At 43.5% G+C, this 20,130-nt stretch overlaps 1 protein-coding gene across 1 annotated transcript in view; it reads right to left on the bottom strand.

Annotated features, from left to right (window-relative positions):
- Positions 1–20,130, bottom strand: part of Kiaa1549l (KIAA1549-like ortholog) — a 240,521-nt gene that overhangs the window by 78,079 nt on the left and 142,312 nt on the right. The window contains exons 5-9 of the mRNA XM_013019589.1: positions 17,763–17,982; positions 15,534–15,667; positions 10,057–10,219; positions 8,001–8,060; positions 1,776–1,927 (exon numbers count right to left, since the gene is read on the bottom strand). Coding sequence (XP_012875043.1) covers positions 1,776–1,927; positions 8,001–8,060; positions 10,057–10,219; positions 15,534–15,667; positions 17,763–17,982 — 729 coding nt within the window. The remainder of the gene's footprint in view (positions 1–1,775; positions 1,928–8,000; positions 8,061–10,056; positions 10,220–15,533; positions 15,668–17,762; positions 17,983–20,130) is intronic.

Genomic DNA, 20,130 nt, shown 5'->3' with positions numbered 1-20,130 from the left:
TAATTTTTATTTTTATTTTTATTTTTGCTGGGGAATCTAACCCAGGGTCTCATGCATGCAAGTCGAGCACTCTACCACTGAGCCACCTTCCCAGCCCATTTTCCAGCTTTATAAGTAACATCAGGATTGTAAGACGTCCTTCTTCTCCTTTCAGCTGTTCAGAGCCATCTCAGCACCAGTGACTTCCTTTCTGTCATTTGGAGAAGTGTGAATTATAGGACGCAGATGGAACACACCCACAAAGGCAAAGTCATAACCCTGGCAAAGAAAATTAACCAGCCCTTTGCCTCCTGACGAGGTCTTCACAGACCACAAAGACTTTCAGAACCAAAGCAACAGCAAATAGGACAAGGGCCTGACTTGTGAATCAGGAGACCTGGAGGGTCCATCATTGGCCAGACTGACTCAGTGCAGGGAGAGAAGATGGGCGTCGCTCTCCAGATTGTCTGGGGCTGTGATCTGCAGCAGACTGTGTGAATGTTTGTGATTTCCTCCAGGAAATGAAAAGATGTCTCCTCCGAGGAAGTGCCACACTATGCATTTGCAAAAGATGTGGTCAGTTAGTGGTGAAGCGTTCCCATGCCCAGCGCGGCCGGCTACTTTGAACTAGTGCTCCAGCCAGCCCTCCAGAGGCCAGGATGGTCTCTGCAATTTGCTATACACTCAGCAGAGCTTTGTTAGCTAGTGTAGCAATGTGAGAGACAGGTTCTTATTCATGAAGTTCATGCTAATCAAGATGTGTGAGTTGCCGAGAATATACTAGACACTTTTGCAGGATCAAGGGCAGCGTGAAATCCCCCTTTCATCCCCACAGAGGGCTACTACTTTGAGGGGATCCCACAGAAGGAAATCCAGAGAAGAAGTAAGTGTTTACAGTTTCTTTGAGAGGGATGAAAAACTGACAGGAGGTAGAAGGGTGATACACAGGTAAGAAAAGAGCCAGTAAGGGGGTAAATTAGTAAACTGAGTGATGAAAAAGCTAATCCCATATCTCTAGAAATGATCAGAATTCTGCTAGCTAAGAAGTAAGACAGCTGGAGTATTTGTACACCCACCACGAGTTAATTTCCACACACTCTAGTAGCATAGCAGGGGCAAAGTGGGTTCCAGGATTCCGAGGGCAGTTTAGTAGGGAAGATTCAAGGCTGGCTGTTGAAAGCCAGTTGCCATGCTTAGAAATGGTAAGAGGTATGGACAGATCAACATCAGTGCCTTCCACATCTCCCACCTAAATCACTACTTGGCCCTGGGTCCGCCATAAATTTTGGAGGGATCAATTTGTGTGTGTGTGTGTGTGTGTGTGTGTGTGTGAATGAGAGTTTGAACTCAGGGCCTATATGCTGTCCCTTAGCTTTTTTGCCCAAGGCTAGTGTTTTACCATTTGCGCCACAACTCTGTTTCTGGCTTTTTGTTGATTCATTGGAGATAAGAATCTCATGAACTTTCCTTCCTAGGCTGGCTTTGAACTGTACTCTTCAACTCACCCTCCTGAACAGCTGACAGGTGTGAGCCACTGACAGGTGGGTTGGGTTGTATTTTTAAGTTGACTAAATGCCAACGACAGAACCTTTCACTTCTGATCTGCATATGGGCGGAATCTGGCCTCCGCTAATCATCTAGTTGTGGACAGTGGAGGGGACAACCGTTAACCCCAGAACAGTGCTAAGGAAATGCCTCCGATGCATGGATGGCCCTCTACACACAGTATCTGTGTAATCCCAGGAGGCACGTCTCCCCACAGTCACTTGGCAACCCCAGTGGTACTGCACACCTACCTGCACGGTGTAGCTTCCCAGGGTGGTGGCCCGTTTAAACCGCCGGCTCTGTTGCTGAGACATCATGAAGAGCTGGGCAAGGCGCTGCTCCATGACCCGGGCGAAGCTCTGGTTGTGCAGGCCCACCAGTGAATTGTCTACGCCCTGCAGCACTGCGGAGATGCAGAAGGCAGAAGGGAGGCTCAGAGCCCATACTGCTGACTCAGTGACCACAGCCACCTCCTGCCTCGCACAGCAAGGGCACTATGCCCTACCTCTCCTTGGACCGGCCATCTTTACCTCGCTTTGCCTCCGTGACAGTGCAGGTCACTATCCACGTGTTACAGATATCAAAAAGAAAAACAAAATGAGTGACCTCAAGCCACGTAGCTAGTGACTGGAGAAGTTGGGATGCAATCTGAAGCCTGTATAATTTCCAGAGCCTGGGCTCTTCGCTCTTTGAGGTGCAAAATCTCTAGCACTGTGGTATACAACCCAAGCTTTATTTAAGATGCTGTGCAGCCAGGTACCAGTGGCTCCTGCCTGGAATCTTAGCTACTTGAGAGGCTGAGATCTGAGGACTACAGTATAAAGAGAGCTCGGGGGCAGACAAATCTGTGAGACTCTGATTTCCAATGAACACCAAAAAGGTGGGAGTAAAGCTGTGGCTCAAGGGGTAGAGTGCCAGCCCAAAGTAACACATCTCAGGGATACCACCCGGCTCTGAACTAAAGCCCCAGTACTGGCACCACACACACACACACACACACACACACACACACACACACACACACACACACACACACAGATTATATGCAATACAGAGTTCACATGGGAGCATGCACAGCAGAGCTACAGGCACAGCGGACTGAGTGTTGAGCAGTTTCCCACTCAGAACTCCTTGGCTCAGGTCTGCCTTCATTTTATGTTTTATTCTCAAGAGGTTTGCTAGGAGTCTCCGTTCTATCTTGCAAGGCAATCTCATATATCCAGGCAAACCCTCCTGCTCAGGGTCCTGAGGACCTGACCCTGTGGTGCCCACTGCTACAGCTTCCCATGGCCCCTCAGACTGTCTCCCATCGGAGAACAGGACAACCTAACAGGGAGAGCAGGATCTCTCTCTGTTCTGGTTTGTGCTGGTTGTGGGGCCTTCAGCAAGCCATTGTGGTACCTGGGTCTCCGTGCTTCTCTGTACGAGGGCTAACAGGAAAGTGTACAACCCAGAGAACATCCTTCTTATGGCTCTACAGCTTGAAGGAGACAGGATGTATACAGCAGTTTAGCACAGTGCCCGGGACATAGTAGGTAAGAGGGGATTCCTCCTTGCTTCTGCAATCAACACCTGGAGGATTAGGACACAGCAGTTGTGGTCCTCATGATGGACTCCAGGCCATGGCCAGTACAGCGGAAGGCTGTAAGGAGCACTAGCGCTCCACAACTGTTCTAGTATTGTTGCCTTCTGTAGGACAATTGTCTTTTCTAATCTACCCCCCAAAGTCCTGTGTTTGCCCTGTCTCCCCAGCAAAGCACATTTTACCCCAATGGGCAAACTCTGTCCTCAAACATATTCACTCCAAAACTTGAAGTGCTAAAAATGATGACTTTTTTTAAGAAATAAAAATTGTAAGTGGGAATATAATAAAAGTCTTCATTTAATAGTTTATTCTACCACATCCCAGCCCAGGATCATTACTACTACTTATCTACTAGACTCTGGAAATAGCTTGGAGATAAAGGGTGTTGGTCTTTATGATATCTTGTTCAGCAGGGAGCTGCCCAGAGCCAACACTAACGATTGCATTCCACATAGGACCAAACGGAGCAGCCAAAGACAAGACACAGAAGAATAATGTTGAGACACATCAAGAGAGAAATAAAACCCACAGCTGGATCTCCAAAATTACTTCTTTGAAAGCATAAATGCCAAACCAGACCCCCTCGGAGGGTATAAAGCAGATATTCTCCTAGGACCCCAGTGAGACACTCACAGCTCATCTGTGATCTGAATCTCTACAATCAAAGAAGAGACGCTGTTGTGCATTCATATGGAGTGAGGTCCCAGAGAAGACTCCCAGATCGCTATCCTGACAGGGACGTCTGTGACCTTGCTAGCTCAAAGACACCCCTCCCCAGGAAAATTACTGTGAAGAATTACTTCTATATGGGTCTTGCTTGACACGTGGATGAGAGTAAGAGGAGAGCCAGGATGGGCAAGGGCACAGCTTCTTCCTGAATTATTTACTGGGGCTCACAGTCATGGTCAAAGGCAGACATCAAAAGCAACAGTCCAAACCCCGAGGTGATGAAAATGCCCCCAGGACGGCGCAATACTGGGACTGCTACTTATGAAACAACTTCTGGTTTTCTGGTGGTGAGAGATGAATCTCAAGGCTGGGGATGCGGCTTAGTGGTAGAGTGCTCATTCGTGAAACCCTGGGCTCCAGTCCTTAGTACCACATATGCAGAAAAAGCTGAAAGTGGCACTGTGGCTCAAGTGGCAGTGTGCCCAGGCTCTGAGTTCAAGCCCCAGGACTGGCAGAAAAAAAAAAGAAAAAGAATCCCAGGGGATTTCCTGCCTAGTCTTTTTTTTTTTGTGGTCTGTTGTGGGGCCTGAACTCTGGGCCTGGGTGCTGTCCCTCAGCTCTTCAGCTCAAGGCTAGTGCTCTACCAGTTGAGTCACAGCGCCACTTCCAGCTTTTTCTGCTTATGTGGTATAAGGAATCAACCCCAGGGCCTCATGTATGCAAGGGAAGTACTCTACCACTAAGCCACCTTCCCAGCGCTGGGCTGTCTTTGAACCATGATCTGAGCTCAAATCTCAGCTTCCTAAATAGCTAGGATGACAGGCATGAGCCACCAGTGCCTGTCTATGAGACTTTTTAATTAACTACAAAAGAAAGAAAGAAAGAAAGAAAGAAAGAAAGAAAGAAAGAAAGAAAGAAAGAAAGAAAGAAAGAAAGAAAGAAAGAATAGTCAGAAGTGGAGTTGAGCTTCATATGGTAAAGTGCTAGCCTTTGACAAAAAGCTCAAGGACAGCATCTAGGCCCTGAGTTCAAGCCCCTGGACCAGAACACACACACACACACACACACACACACACACACACACACATAAAATGCTTCTAGAACAATGCTATGGGTACTGGGTTGAACATCAGTAAATGGTATAGTATTGCTGTCATAATGTGCCCCCTTCTTTGCTAGTGGAGAAAAAAACATGGAGAGTATGAATCTGTGCAGCTCCTCTCTCACGAATGTGGCAGACCTTGTTCACCTGACCCTCTCTACCCACCCAGAAAGCAGTGGAGAAGGTGTGGACCCCTACCTCTCACAGTGATACAAAAGGCTGGGCTCTTTGGCATACCCAACACAATCCTCTACCCGCTCCTGCTCTTGCCTACCACTGATTCAGCCTGGAGGAGGCAAGCAAGTCCCCAGCCGTGCTCAAGCGCTTCCTCCAGAGGTCTCCAGACTGTTCTATCTCCTTTCTCTTCTTCTTTGTTTCTAACCTCATGGGGCTCTAGCACTCTCACAGAGGGGCATGGGTCAGTCTAAACTGTTTTATCAAGCTAAACTGTTTTATTTGTGGTTGAATGCCACATTCTCAAGCTGAAAGACTCTTCATGCTCAGCAAATGGCTCCCCCACATTCTACAGGTGATGGTGTGGAGCCCAGGGCCGGCGTGCTGGCGTGGCTGACTGAAGCACACCCGAGGCGAGTTAACAGCAGAGCTGAAACAACAATCACATCCATTACTGGGCCTGAGCTACCTTGTCTCTGGTGAGCGAAACCAAGACAGATGAACAGGCCTAAATCAGGCTCTTACCTCTGCTGCGTGGCAACACTGAGTCTGGATAGTTCTATCTTGCCTCATGTTCCCACGCCTGACCTCAGCATGCCCAGAGGGCAGGGAAGTCCCCAGCAGAGCCCTCTCTTAGGGTTCACCCTAAGGCAGTGATTTTCCATCCAAGAGGGACCTACTCTCTTGGCAAGGAGAAGTGTCTAGTGCATAATATATATAATATATAATAATATATTGCATATAATATATATTCTATAGATTTACATAAACTTATATAAACTTATTTATATATACTTTATATACAGAGAGGGACATATATATATAATATTATATGACATATAAACTTATATAGACTTATATATACTTATGTATAGAGAGAGACACGCGTGCGTGCGTGCGTGCGTGCGTGCGTGTGTGTGTGTGTGTGTGTGTGTGTGTGTAGTTAGAAAAGGAGATACAAACATATCAGGGTTTTAAAGATAAACCACAGAGAGGGAAGCAGTGTTCCAAATTCTTGTTGCTGTCAGCAACGAGCAGGACAGGCTGTGAAAATGGTCTGGGAGCCCATGTTGAGCAAAGCTCTTATTTCTCAGCTCCCGATCTCCCTCTCCATCTGTCAATGATGGGATGGTTGCTATTGACTGGCCAGTTGGAAAGTGATCATGTATTTAAGGGAAGGCAAAAGCCTGAATCCTGGTTGCTGGCCCTCCCAAGCCATGGGATCCAACAATGGATCCAGCCAGCCCCAGACAGAGGGATGATCACACTACAAGCACAGCAATAAAGAAAAGACGGTTACATAAGTGCAGGGCTAAATCCCAGGAGCGTCTGAGAACAGAACCATGTATGGAGCTCTTTCTTAGAGCCATGTCCCTAAAATTGAGACAGAGCAAGCCACGGGGGAGACCCAGAGAGGATGACATGGACAGCCTAAATTTCAGAGTGGATGTGTGATCACTGAATGCAAACTTTAAAGTACAGAGAAGGGAGAATATCTGCAAGTGAGAGGTGTCATTCCTTCCGCAGGGAGAATGATTTTGTAATGTTACATAAGTCGCTGGCTCTGAAAACATCTTGCTGGGTTAGCACTGTCTCTCTTGAGTATAAACCCTGGTAGGTTGTTTTCTAAATTTTTTTTAAACATGTTTCTTGTTTTGCCTTCTTAGCAGGTAAAATGATCTCTGCCTGTCAAGGCCCTGCAGGGGAAGAGAAGCAACTACCTGTAGCCTAAGGGAGGTCTCGAGTGGGCTTCCTTCAGCAGGGGAGCGCCCTCCTTGGTTGGGATTTTAGGCAGTAGCCCATCTAGCACCTCTTAGGGACAGCAAGTGGGGTGAGGATGGGGCAGGGAAGGGAAGTTTGAGACCAGCCTTCTCCCAACCTCCAGGCCCTATTAACCCTACCTCCTTTACAGGGCTAGACTGTGTCCCTTCGATTCACATGTTGAAGCCTTAAAGCCCAGTCACTCAGAATGTGATTCTATTTGAAGAGAGGGTCTCTAAAGAAGTAATGAAGTTAAAATGAGGTCAGGGGGATAGGCCTTCAGCTACTATGCCTTAAAGGTGTCCTAAGAAAAAGAAGTTAGGACACAGGCACAGAGGGAAGACACCGTGCGGAGATGAAGAAACACAACCAAGAAGGGCCTCAGCACAGAGCAATCCTGTCAGTCTCCTGATCCCAGTTTCCAGAAATGTGGAATCACAGCCTTTGGTTGTTTCAGCTCTCCACGGTGTGGGGCTTTGTTATAGCAGCTCCAGCAAATTCATACCCTCTCTCCACTAATGCCTTCACCCTTGAGATCTCCTCCCCATTGGTCCCTTCTCACCATTCTACCCTTGGATGGCTCTGCTGTTGGTTCACTTTTCCTCCCTCAAATATCGGTCCTCTCCCTTTACTCTCCATCTTTGTTTCTCTCATTTTCAGAGCCATGGCCTAGCTTCTGTTTAAAAAAAAAGTAACATCCTTGCTGTTTTTGTTAAACGTTGAAGGGGAAAAGAAAAGAAACCACAACCAGAACACCAAATACTTCCACTCACCTTCCCCATCATGGCCCACCTGGGTTGGTTTGGAGTGGGAGTCATGTTGGGAGCAGGGGAAGTCTGTCAGTCCTCTAGCTTTAATTTGGGCTGGATAGAAAGCCTACCATCTGTGCATAGATAGCCATTCACACTGATGTACCCTAGACCCACAGTCTCATACTACCAATAGGCCCACTTTTGCCAAAAGGACACTGCCTGATGGGAAGACTGAAGGTAGCAGTTTCAAATCGCCTTGTCTACTAATCATCTTCAGTGTGAGATCTTTCCTTAGCTTCTATTTGCAGTCTTGTGGAAGAAACTCATTGATTTATAAGGACCAGAGTGAAGAAAGGTGCTAGTGTCTTGCTGAATGGTTTTAGACAAATGAACCTGCATCCATGAAGAAGGAAACAACGAAGGAAGGGCTTACCTGTGATTACCCAGTAGTCTCTGGTAGTTTCTGATATATCAAGGTTGGGGTATTCCAGGGCTAAAACAAACAAGAAACGCATCAGATTTCTTTGATAGGTTTGATATATATGTGTTAGAAAGTAAACACAGAGAAGTTAACAAGTAGCTAAACTCTGATTTGCCATCCGTGGGAACTCTGACACACAGGCCAAACTATCTAGCTGCTCAGAGAACCAAAATCTCAGGGAAGGGTTAACTTTCAAGTGCAGAGGTTTTAGGGTTTGTGAGTTTCTGTTTTTCACAGTTTCCATCCAAACCTTAAGTGGAACACCCTCATTATCAAGACCTACAGATGTAGTTGGTCTGAAAAAAATCCTCTGACCATCACTAAGGTTATTTAGCACGATTTCCTCTTCTGTGAGTTTTTCCAATGTTAAGAGGGTAAGTGCCGTAGCCAAAGGCTTTCCGCAAAAGGTCTCAAATTGCTCAGAATGCTTCACAAGGAGGACAGTCACTTCCTCTCCTATTAACAGTTCATTCATAGAAGAACTTGGTGCTGCCAAGTTCTAAAGTGGCTCATGTCTAGAATCATAACTACTTAGGCAGCGGATATCTGAGGATAGCAGTTCAAAACCACCTCAGGCAGGAAGGCTTATGAGATTATTTTCTCCAATTAACTCCAAAAAAGCCAGAAGAAGAGGTGTGGCTCAAGTGGTAGATTGCTAGCTCTAAAAGCTAAGGGCAGCAGCATCCAGGATGTGAGTTCAAGTCCCAGTATTGGCACACACACATAAAAGAACTCAGTGCAGTGTTGGGTATGTACTATGTACTCAAGAAATCTTAATTGTGCCTGTGGCCTATGACTCACGCCTGTAATCCTAGCTACACAGAGGCTGAAACCTGCAAGAGCTCAATCTGAAGCCAGCCTGAGTAGCAAAGTCCACGAGACCCCATTTCCAATTAACTAACAAAAAGCAGGGCTGGAAGTATGGCTCAAATGTAGAGCACCGTCCCTAAGCAAACAAGCAAGCCAGACAAATGCAAGGCTCTAGCTTTGGAATCAATAAAAAGATAAGAGAACATCAAAACAATGGGAATTATGAGTATCAAAATGATTCGAGGAGGTTAATTCTGCATATGCTACCATGTGACATAATCTTTAGGGATGCCATCTTTTTTGGAAAACTCTGTCATTGGTTCTTTACTACCTGGAAATTTGCAAAAGCTTGCCAATAAACAGACATTTGAAAATGTTCTCAGTGATGCGCTCCCCATCATTCACACATTATCTCATTTATGTATAGCACCAAAACAACCACAGAAAGAAATTATGTAACAATGTTGCTAATATGTGCTTAAAAGGGAAACTATGGGAGTGACCTTGTGAAATGTAAGAATGACTAGTTAGGAATACAAACCTTTCCTTCCCTCAGCAATTGGCTAGGTGTCTGGGGACAGAATGGAGGCTGCCCGGCCTTGGGAGTCTACGCCTCCTGCAGGCAATGAGGATTATATAATGGAGGCAGGTGGGGAGATGGGGCCGATGGGGACTTCAGCAAGTGAAGTCATGATGCTGACTGCAAATGGCTTGCACTACGAACACTGCAGCCAAGACAGGAGCCGAAGCTCCGGGAGCATTTGTGGATGGCCAAAGTGGGAGAAATCATGGCAATCTAGATGGCTCCAAGGACAGATGTGCTGGAAGGTTCCCAACACTTCTGTATCTGTATCGTGAGCTCAGAAAGCAGGCTGCCCAGAGGCACATCCCAGGCTCCATAGCCTACTAGCTGTAGCTGACTGGGTATTTTGAGAGATCTCTCTGGGATTCAGTTTTCTAACTTTGTAGCCACTTTCTAGGATGACTGTAAGACCCAAATAAGAGAAGAGACATGTAACTTGTAAGTGCTCTCTTTCACTGTACAATATTATCAATTCTATGTCCATCTATTACATTTTTTTCAAGTGGTCTTTATGATAATAGACGTAGCATGTGGCCTGGCACAGTGGAGGTCTGCTCTGGAGTAAGCCTCCAGGGGAAACCACAGGGCCTTTGCACATGATATGGTTGTACTCACGTTCAGCAATAGTAAGAGGCGGGTAGGTGAGGTAGAATCCAACCAGCTCAGCAGAGAGCTGGCTGAGGAGGCTGCTGGCCACGGTGCCATTGAGGAATGTGCTCTGATTGCCCACAACGTATACCAAGGTGACAGCTTGGGAGGCATTGGAAATGCTCACAATCTGAATGGAAATAGGAGGAAAGATTAAGATGAGGGTCTGCTCCATGGAGGTGTGGGGTGGGGGACGGCAGAGTTTAAGCAGAAGTTCTGGGTAGGAATAAAAACAACCAGGAAAAGACGACAATAATTCATCATCACTTCCTGATTGCTCACTGCGTGGCATGCATTGTGCTAAGATCACAAGGGTTAACCAATCCAGGTGTCCGTGGCTCACGCCTGTAATCCTAGCTACTCAGGAGGCTGAGATCTGAGGATCCTAGTTTGAAACCAGCCCAGACAGGAAAATCTATGAGACTCTTATCTCCAATTAACCACCAAAAAGCCAAAAGTGGAGCTGTCTAGCTCAAGCAGTAGAGTGCTATCCTTGAACAAAAATGTTCAGGGAAAGCAACTAAGGCTCTGAGTTCAAGTCCCAGGACCAGCACAAGAAAAAAGAGGCAGAGGGGGTTGGTGGGAGAGGAGGTGGTTTAATCAATTAAGAGTGGTTAACTCAGCCGCCCTAAAGAAGGTACTAAAATGGTCTCAAAGGACTTTTTGGATTCTGGAAATAGAAATGAGTCTAGAACTGTGAAATTTAAGGAAGGCTCAGACAGACAGTACTTGAGTCCAACTTCCTGGGGTTTTATTTTGAAAGCTGATAGATATATAGCATACTGCATACATGTAGAGTGCATGGAACTGTCACAAGGCTCGTCAGAAGGGCATCTAAACCTGATTTATGAGAGGAGCTCAGGAAGCTAAAATAGGCTCTCCAGAGAGTCATCACATTCCTTGTGATCTATTAATTCACTATAGAACATAGAAAATGGCCTATGAATGGCACGGTTTTCTTCTCTGTCTGTCTGTATTTACTTATTGCTATTATAGAGTTGATATACAGAGGGGTTACAGTTACATGAATCAGGTAATGAGTACAATTCTTTTTGAACCATGTCTCCCCTTCCCTCACTCTCTCCCAGTCTTCCCCCTCGTCTCCACCCACAAGATATACAGTTCACTTTCCACATAGTGTCTAGTGAGCACCACTGTGGTCTTCATTTACCTTTGTTTCACTTTTTCTCTGGCTCCCTTACCATCCCAAATATAAACAAGCTAACAAACAAGGCAAAAGGAAAAGAAAACAAAAACAACAACAATGGCCACTAAAAATGTCTCTTGTTTCCTTTCCTCGGAGTTCGTTTCATAAATATTATTTTATGTGATCATATGCCCATGGCGATTGAGCTTTTTGTCAACCACTCCTATGCATATCCTTCTTTGTCCTCCATGTGTGAATACCTAGAGACATATAATGTATCATTTCCCAGTGTGTGTGTATGTATATATTTTAATCATACATTGTGTTTACTTGTAGATTTATAGACACATTCTAGTTACCTCAAATGAGGGAAACCACGTACTCTATGTTTCTTTGGCTCTGGTTTACTTCACTTAATATAGTTTTTTTTTTCAACTCTTTCCATTTCCTTACAAAGGGTACAATATCATTCTTTCTGATGAATGAGTAGAATTCCGGGATTTTCTTCTTCTCACATTTTGTCTAATTTCATTTTTTAGTTGCTGGAAAATGAGGTTTTCTGGGTCAATTTATGAACCAAGCTTTGAAGAACACACACAGGGGGAGTCACGATGCTTGGTGAGACATTTTTGCCAGGTTCGGAGGCAAATCCCCTTGCCACTCTACTCTCTGTGTGTGTTCCCCCCCCATGCATCACAGCCATGACCCATCTGCCCCCTGGCTCTCCCACTAAATGGGTGGAGGATGTGGGAGGTCAGTGATGGTAGATAAAGGTCCAGCTTCATTTCTTTGCATGAGGACATCTGGTTTTTCCAACTTGTTAAAAGATTGCCCTTTCCCCCATTTAATAGTTTACTGCATTTATATAAGAGTGTTTAGTCCTGGGCTGTCCATTCTAGATCTTTTGTTTATCTGTCTGTCTTTAGGCTGCTGCCATGCTGGTATTCAGTTTTGAAATCAGAAACTATGAAACTTCTCATATTTGTCCTTTTCAAGAGTTATTTGCTATTTCAAGGTCTTTTAATTTCAGGATGGATCTCTATTTTGAGGGCAAAAAATCCCTGGGATTTTGCATTATATCTGCAGTTTTCACTTGGGTTGCGCCAAGATCTCTACAATCTGGTCTCGGAATTCATGAATATAGGATGCCTTTCATTTTTTATTACCTCCCCCCCAGTCCTAGGTTTTGAACTCAGGGTTTTGGTGCTGTCCCTGAGCTTCTTTTACTCAAGGCTAGTGCTCTACCACTTGAGTTACAGCTCTTTTTTGGTAGTTATTTGAGATAACAGTCTCACAGACTTTCCTGCCCAGGATGCTTTCAAACTGTTATCCTCAGATCTCAGCTTCCTGAGTTGCTAGAATTATAGGCATGAATTATGGGTACCCAGCATAACAATATAGTCTAAGATAATTATGGTCTTTCTTAGTGACTACCTGAGCTCTGATAATAGAAAGGCCATAGCTCTGAACCCTCTAGCCCTTGGGAATCATGCCTGCCTGAGAAGAAGCAGCCTCTACAGAGGCGATTTTCCCCTCATCCTTTACTCATGGACGCCTGCTGTTTCTGACCACATCTCTTTTTACTCACACCCCATTCATCGACAGGCTGGATGGAGCCAGACACAGTTGCTTATTCCTCCACCCTCCATTCTTGCTCCTATGGCAGCACCATAGTTTTTCTTGGGGAACCACCTCTCTTCTCATTATTGAAGTGCTTTGTATGGGATCGCCACACCCAAGTTTCAGGAACGAGTGCCTGAACTCTGTCTGGTGGACTGGGACATCTCATCTCCTTATATAGTTATAGATTCAGAAATGGGTGTGATTGGTCCAATGAGAGCCAAGCCCCATATTTATGATTTTTCTTTCAGAAATGATTTTAAGGCACTTCTGTTCCATAAGACCATAAGCAGGCAGGAAGATGCAAACTAAGAGCATCTAATAGACCTGACTGTGAGGGGAGACCAGGGAAGCAAGCCAAAAGATGAAGTGAGAGCTTCACGAAGAAATCACTGCAGCACTTGTATCCAGCTGCACGTGAACCAAATACACTTTGCAGTGCCATAAGCTAAGGACTTTTTAAAAAAATTTTTGCTTCAGTCTTGTGAGTTTAGAGTCTGTCGTAATCACGGTACTCCTGAATCAACTGTAATCTAGGTCCTAATACCATTTTTTTCCTTCAGTGCCTCTCTAAATTACTTACACAGTTTTGTTCCAGGAAGGATTCAACATGCTAGACAAATTATGTTTAATACATATAATAAAATGGGAGGTCACTTATTATAATCTAGGTTCTAGAGAAACAGATGACTCTGGAGGGGAGGGTTAGCATGTAGTTATCTATGAATGATATGGGGGCCTGCTAAATTCAGGTAACAGATATGGTTCTTGTGCTAACTGTCAGTTAAGGAAAAAAGCAAAATGGAGTTAATAAAATGATGGTTTCAATTATCCACTAATTTTAAGAGCTTTGAAGACTTCAAAAGCATCTAAAAATCGATTTCAATGCAGTGTTCAAATCACGAGTTGCAGTTGTTTCCAAGAACTGTTTGTTAATTAACTGATAACATTTCATCTGGTGGCCCATATCTAGCACACAACATGGAGGCTTTCTAAGGCCAGTGACAACTTATTTACCTCGGTGTCCTCCCAGTAGCTAACCAATAGCAGATCCTCAATAAGTGTATGCTTCCTGCATACAATTAAAGAATCTTCGGCTGTCAAGATCTAGCTAGACTCCCACACCTGTGAGAACTACAGATGTGATCAGAAAGAAAAAGATTTCCCAAAGGAAAGCTGAGTCACACTCCTCACATAAATCTTAAGACTCTGACACATGTTTAGATTTTGTCTAATAGGAACCCAGTTCTAATGAGATACTTCCCTACATATGTCGGTTGAGTATCAAAAAGGAGAGCTGCTTGTTCAAATTAAAACATGTGCCTTTCCACAACATATTTATTGGCTTTACTTTATAATCCACTTATGCTAAATGTCAATTTCAAAAGCACTAGGTCTAATTGCAAAGGCTTTAGTTCATTAGTCAACACAGAGACATTGAAATCATAGAGTTAATTAGAGAAATTGGGGGGTGCTGGATGAATATCATTAAGAAGCATTTGTCTGTAGTGGGACACTATCTATGTAATTGCAAACATTGGGTCTGAGAATGGCTTTCTGATGGTGTGTATGCTGATAGCCAGGAAGTTGAGCTATATGGCTCACCAGGAATGGGTTTTCTGTGGGAGAGAAGTCTCATGTGTTGACCAAACACTTCACCAAGAACCACAGTGAATTAATGCTGGTAAAGTGTAGTGGATGGTGGGGGAAATTTGGCTCATGTTCTTGTTCCATTCATTTCCATTATTTGACCTATTGGAAATTTCAAAATCTCTCTCATTTCCCTCTTGTGCAAAATGGAATTTTAAGGGCATCGTTAATACTGAGTACCACAGAGCATAAGATTTGTAAGACATTTAGCCTGGTTCCTGACACAGAAGAAACCTTCAATATCAAAAGTGTGTGTATGCAATGGAATTCTATGCCTCTATCAGAAAGAATGACATTGCTCCATTTGTTAGGAAATGGAAAGACTTGGAAAAAATTATATTAAGTGAAGTAAGCCAGGCCCAAAGAAACAGGTCCCATGGTTTCCCTTATTTGCAATTACTAACATGTGTCTGAGACAAGTAGAAACGGTCAGATAAGTTGATGTTAGGCTAAATGAACCCCAAGACAAGGATTCAAATGTTTTTTCTTTCTTGTGATTGTTTCTAACATATTTATCAGATGATTTCTTTGTTGCTTTATATGTCCCTCCCCCATGGTACAACCTCTGTTTTCACTGTATTTGATGTTGGTATACTTTGTGGAGGGGAATGGAAAAAACAAATTGTTTAAATAGGGATACCGGTGGACCCATTGCAACAATGAGATGTACAAGACGTTATGTCAAAAAACGAACTTTACAACTTTGGCTGGTGGGGAGGGGGTATGTGTAGGGAGGGAGGGAGGTATGGGGGGATGGGAAGGCATGGGAAGGGGAAACAAAGGAGGAGGCTACAATGCTTGATAAGAAATGTACTCATTTCCTTGCCCATGTAATTGTAACCCCTCTGTACTCTATCTACATAGCAGATAGAGTGACACAGCATCTTCTGTCATAGCCTCACCAACAGATGTCCATTTCCCTCACTAACCCAAACTACAAGCAGCTTTGAAACCATAGGACATAGTTTTGGTTACAAATAAATTCCCATTATGGTTGACTGTCAAGCGCAAAGCCTGTAACCCCTACCTGCGCTGTCAGATTGCTTCTGGTATTGAGGACCTTCTTCTCCGCATCTTGGAAGGCCTTCTGCAGCCTCTGCTCCATGGTCTGGGCAAACTTGCAGGACTGTATGTTGTCTGACTGGCTCACGAACTGCAGAACTACAATGAGAATTATAAATCAGTGTTCACCCAAGTGCTTCCTCTTAGTTCCTCAGATTTAATAGCAGTCATGATACAAAACAGCATGATTTTAGGTTAGAGAAATTAGGCCAATAAAACAATAGGACCAGACAAGTTGATTATAGTTTCAAAAGCAGCTCTTACAACGATTTGTAACAAAGAAAAATTTGAAGAATCTCAGACGGAGTCTGAGATTCCCTCCAGTGCAAAGGCTGTTGTGATTTTCTCCAACTGGAAGATGCAGATGTTGGCGCTAAGAAGTTGGCAACAATGGCTCCCACCTGTAATCCTAGCTACTCAAGAGGCTGAGATCTGAAGATCATGGTTCGAAGCCAGCCTAGGCAGGAAAGTTCATGAGCCTCTTCTCTGCAATTAACCACCAGAAAGCCAGAAGTAGAGCTGTGGCTCAAGTGGTAGAACACTACCCGTGACTGGAAAAGCTAAGGGACAGCATCAGGCTTTGAGTTCGAGCCTGAGTACTAGCAGACTCGTGTGCACACACACACACATACACACACACACACACACACACACACACTAATGTAGGAGAAAAACATGCCTTCTTTTTCAGAGGGGGGAAATCAATTGACCTCCATTACTAAGTTTACTGTCTCATCTTCTCTGTTTTCCCTCTGCCCTTGTGGTTTACAAACGTTGCAAATCAGAAATTGCCAGTAAGGTTAAAAGAAAGAAGGATCCCATGATCTAAACTGATGTAGTGACACCTAGATTGGAAACCTATTTGACCCACATTATACATTTTATGGATGTTCAACTCATTAGTATTCATTGGTAAGACAAGGAGAAAAACTTCAGTACTCAGTGTTCCTATGTACTAATTGCAAAAAGCTCCAAGGATAGAACATTTTTAATATATGCAAGGTTCAAAAAGCATAGGCCAATGTACAGGAGACTTGGACATTTGATTGGCAGGCCATTTGAAAAAGTACACAAGGAGGCTTAAAATATGCCAAAAAAGGGCTAGGCTGCCCCAGAGCCAACAGGCTCCCTAACTGAAGGAAAAGGTTAGGGAGAATACTGTAGGTCTTTCATACCTGTGCACAGCCCTAAGTGTGAATAGTTCTTGATGTACATAGATGACAACAGAAAATGTTTTTGATTCTTTTTCCCTAAGAGCTTGAGGCTAAAATAGAATCTGATTTTAACCCTTCAATGCAGCATATTGCTATACACATTTCCAGAAGGTTTGCTGATTATTTGTCCTGATTTTTCTTTCTGTTGGTCATGACCTAAAGGTAATTTCTTTGCACATGAATGTCAGGAGCTTTTATTTTGATCAGGGTGAGCTCTGTGCTATCTACACCTGTGACCATTCTTGGAATGTGCAGCTTTTCATCAATCTATACACACATTTTTTATTGTTTCCTAGATTTCTGTAAGTAAATTAAATATGTGACTTATATTCATGACTTGGTATAACATGGGGTAACTAGATTAAAATACTTCTTATCTTTGGTATGATTAAACCAGTTTAAAAACTCTTTATTGACGAGCAAATTGGCTGTTTTACATTTTTCATTGTTACAGGCAAACAGCTGCAATGAATATTCTTTATAGGTCCTCCTGTGAACACACAGGAACATTTTGTTCATGTAAACGAATGTACACAAATGCAAGAAAATACTGCCCAGGGTATATGAGTGTATAATACACACCTAAAACATCATATCTTGCAGAGTAATTTCATTAATTGATTGATATTTTTTATAGTACTAAAGATTGAATCCTTGCTAGTCAAGCACTCTATCAATTGAACTACACCCCTCTCCTCCACCCACTCTATTTTTGTTTTGTCATTTTTCTAATTATTGTAAAGGTGATATACAAAGGGGTCAGCTACATAAGCAATGAGTACATTTCTGTTTGAACAGTGTCACCTCCTCAATCATTTTCTTCCAACCCCCCTTCTTACCCCCAAATACAAATAAATACATAAACAAATAATTTCAAAAAGATGCCAGAACAGCTAACAATGGAGTTCAAGGCAGATATCCATTTGACATTGGCCTTGATTTTACTATACATAGGAATCCTTTCCTTCTGAGTTACTTGCCTGTTTTCAGCTGGGAGTAGCCTGCAGGCTGGGGCTTCCATGGAGAGGCAAGAATGGCCACAGACTGCAAGCTTGGGGTGTGCTGCTTCAGATCTGCAGTGACATTACTGACTCCATAAACACCCAGCGTATCCACCACAACAGTCGGCAAGTAGACCGTCTTCCCTTTAGTAGCATAATAACCAACCGTGACATTATGAGAATGTTCCAGAATGTCCACCTACAAAACAAATGGACCCCCCCCGAACTCACTGTTTATTTTGCACCATACTTTAAGTTCTTTGAGCCACGACGGTTACTTAGCAAGTCTGAGAAATAAGATGCTCTCATTCAACAAATAGTCTCACAATTCTGTAAAGCATACGTGGATTAGTAAATTTCAAAGCATCACAATACAACAGAATAAAGTTCACATCCAATCCATGAGATAAAATTGAATTCTTTGCTTTTTGCTTTGCTGAGTGTGACAGTATAATCCTGTGAGTGCTAATTAGCTGCAAAAAGACAGAGAGGAGACAGCAGGCAGAAATACTTATAGCAAATGGAATGCTGGTAAAAACAGCTTTGTGACATTTCTTATCATTTATGAGAATTAAATGGTGGGTCATGCCTGTAATCCTAGCTACCCAGGAGGCTGAGATCTGGAGGATCACAGTTGGAAGCCAGCCTAGGCAGAGAAGTCCATGAGACTCCACCAGCAAAATGTTGAGCTGGAGGCATGGCTCAAGTTGTAGAGTACCAGTTGTGAGCAAGAAAGCCAAGGCCTTAATGTCAGACTCTAGTACTAACCCCCCCTCCAAAAAAAAAAAGGCAGAAATGATTCATTAAGTGAGCCATCTTAAGGGAGAAGTCAAAAAGTATGTTAAAGGCAATCCCAGTTGGGAGCCCAGATCTGAGGATTATGGTTCAAAGCTAGCCACAGACAGGAAAAGTCAGAGAGACTCTTATCTCTAATTATTAACTACAAAAAGTTAGAAATGGAGCTGTGGCTCAAATGGTAGAGCACTAACTTTGAGTGCAAAAGCTCAGGGATAGAGTCCAAGCCCTTGAGTTCAAGATACAGGACTACCCCTTGCCCCCAAAAAAGCCAAATTCAGGCAGACAAATCTGAGACTCTTGGCTCAAGTAGTGGAATGCTAGTCATGAGTGAAAAAGCTGAGCAAGAGAGAGTACAAGGTCCTGAGTTAAAGTACTGGCAAAAAAAAAGCGATTTCTTTTCTCTCTCTCTCTCTCTCTCTCTTTTTTTTGTCGGTCGTGAGGCTTGAACTCTGGGCTTAGGCGCTGTCCCTCAGCTCTTCAGCTCACGGCAAGCGCTCTACAGCTTGAGCCACAGCACCACTTCTGGTTTTCGAGCAGTTTATTGGAGATAAGAGTCTCACAGTCTTTCCTGCCCGGGCTGGCTTTGAACCTCGAGTCGTTCAGACTGGCTCTACACCTTGCTTCTACACTGGTTCAAGGCCAAGGTTATAGGAGAAACCTCGGAGAGCTTTTATCTCCCAGCTCTGTACTAAGAGACACTGAACTCTGTCTGTCTCATTAGGAAGATTTTGAAGGTTTAGAACTTCTTGTTTAAAATTTTGCTTTCTTGGTATCTCATATGTACAGTGCCAAGTGTTTGTTTTAATATATTATATGTACTGCTTATTATAGAATTAACATTTACTTAAAAATTAACAATTGCCTCTACTACTGCTGTAATACAATTCTACAACAACTTCTGAGTATATTCCCTTTCAGTTATTTTTCCTTAGGAATAGACATATTTCACACACACACACACACATATATATGTATGTATATACACAGATAAATATGTACATATAATCACATAATATATGTATGCCTCCCCTGTGGATATTACTTCATAACAACTACTTTCCTTTTTTTTCTTTTTGGGTAGTGCTGGAGATTGAACCCAGGGCTTTGAATAGACTGTACTATATTCGGAGCTATATCCCCAGCTCCCGATTTTTATTGTATTTTGGTAAATTACACATGAAATACCATCTGCCATCTTAACCATTTTTAAGTGTGCTGTTCAGTAGTATGAAATACTTTTGCAACCAGCAGCATCACCCAGCATGCTTTTCATCTTGTAAACCTAGACCTCTATATTATGTTTGGAACCTCTGCCTTTCTGCTGAGTCCTGCATCTCCATTAGAAATGCCTCATGAAGCTGAGAGTTTAGCCCAGTGGTGGAGCACACACCTAGCACATATGAAGACCCGAGTCACAGGTATTTTCCAAAGAAACCAAGATGACTGATTTTTGCAACGAGACAGGTATGCTTTAGTCCCTCCACAGTGCATTCCCTGTTGGTTCTTTCTCTAAAGATGATGTTAAAGATGATTGTAGGTAGAATCAGAG

Source organism: Dipodomys ordii, unplaced genomic scaffold (assembly GCF_000151885.1).
Source record: "Dipodomys ordii isolate 6190 unplaced genomic scaffold, Dord_2.0 Scaffold46, whole genome shotgun sequence".
Taxonomy (NCBI): Eukaryota; Metazoa; Chordata; class Mammalia; order Rodentia; family Heteromyidae; genus Dipodomys; species Dipodomys ordii.
This window is presented reverse-complemented; position numbering and strand designations above follow the sequence as displayed.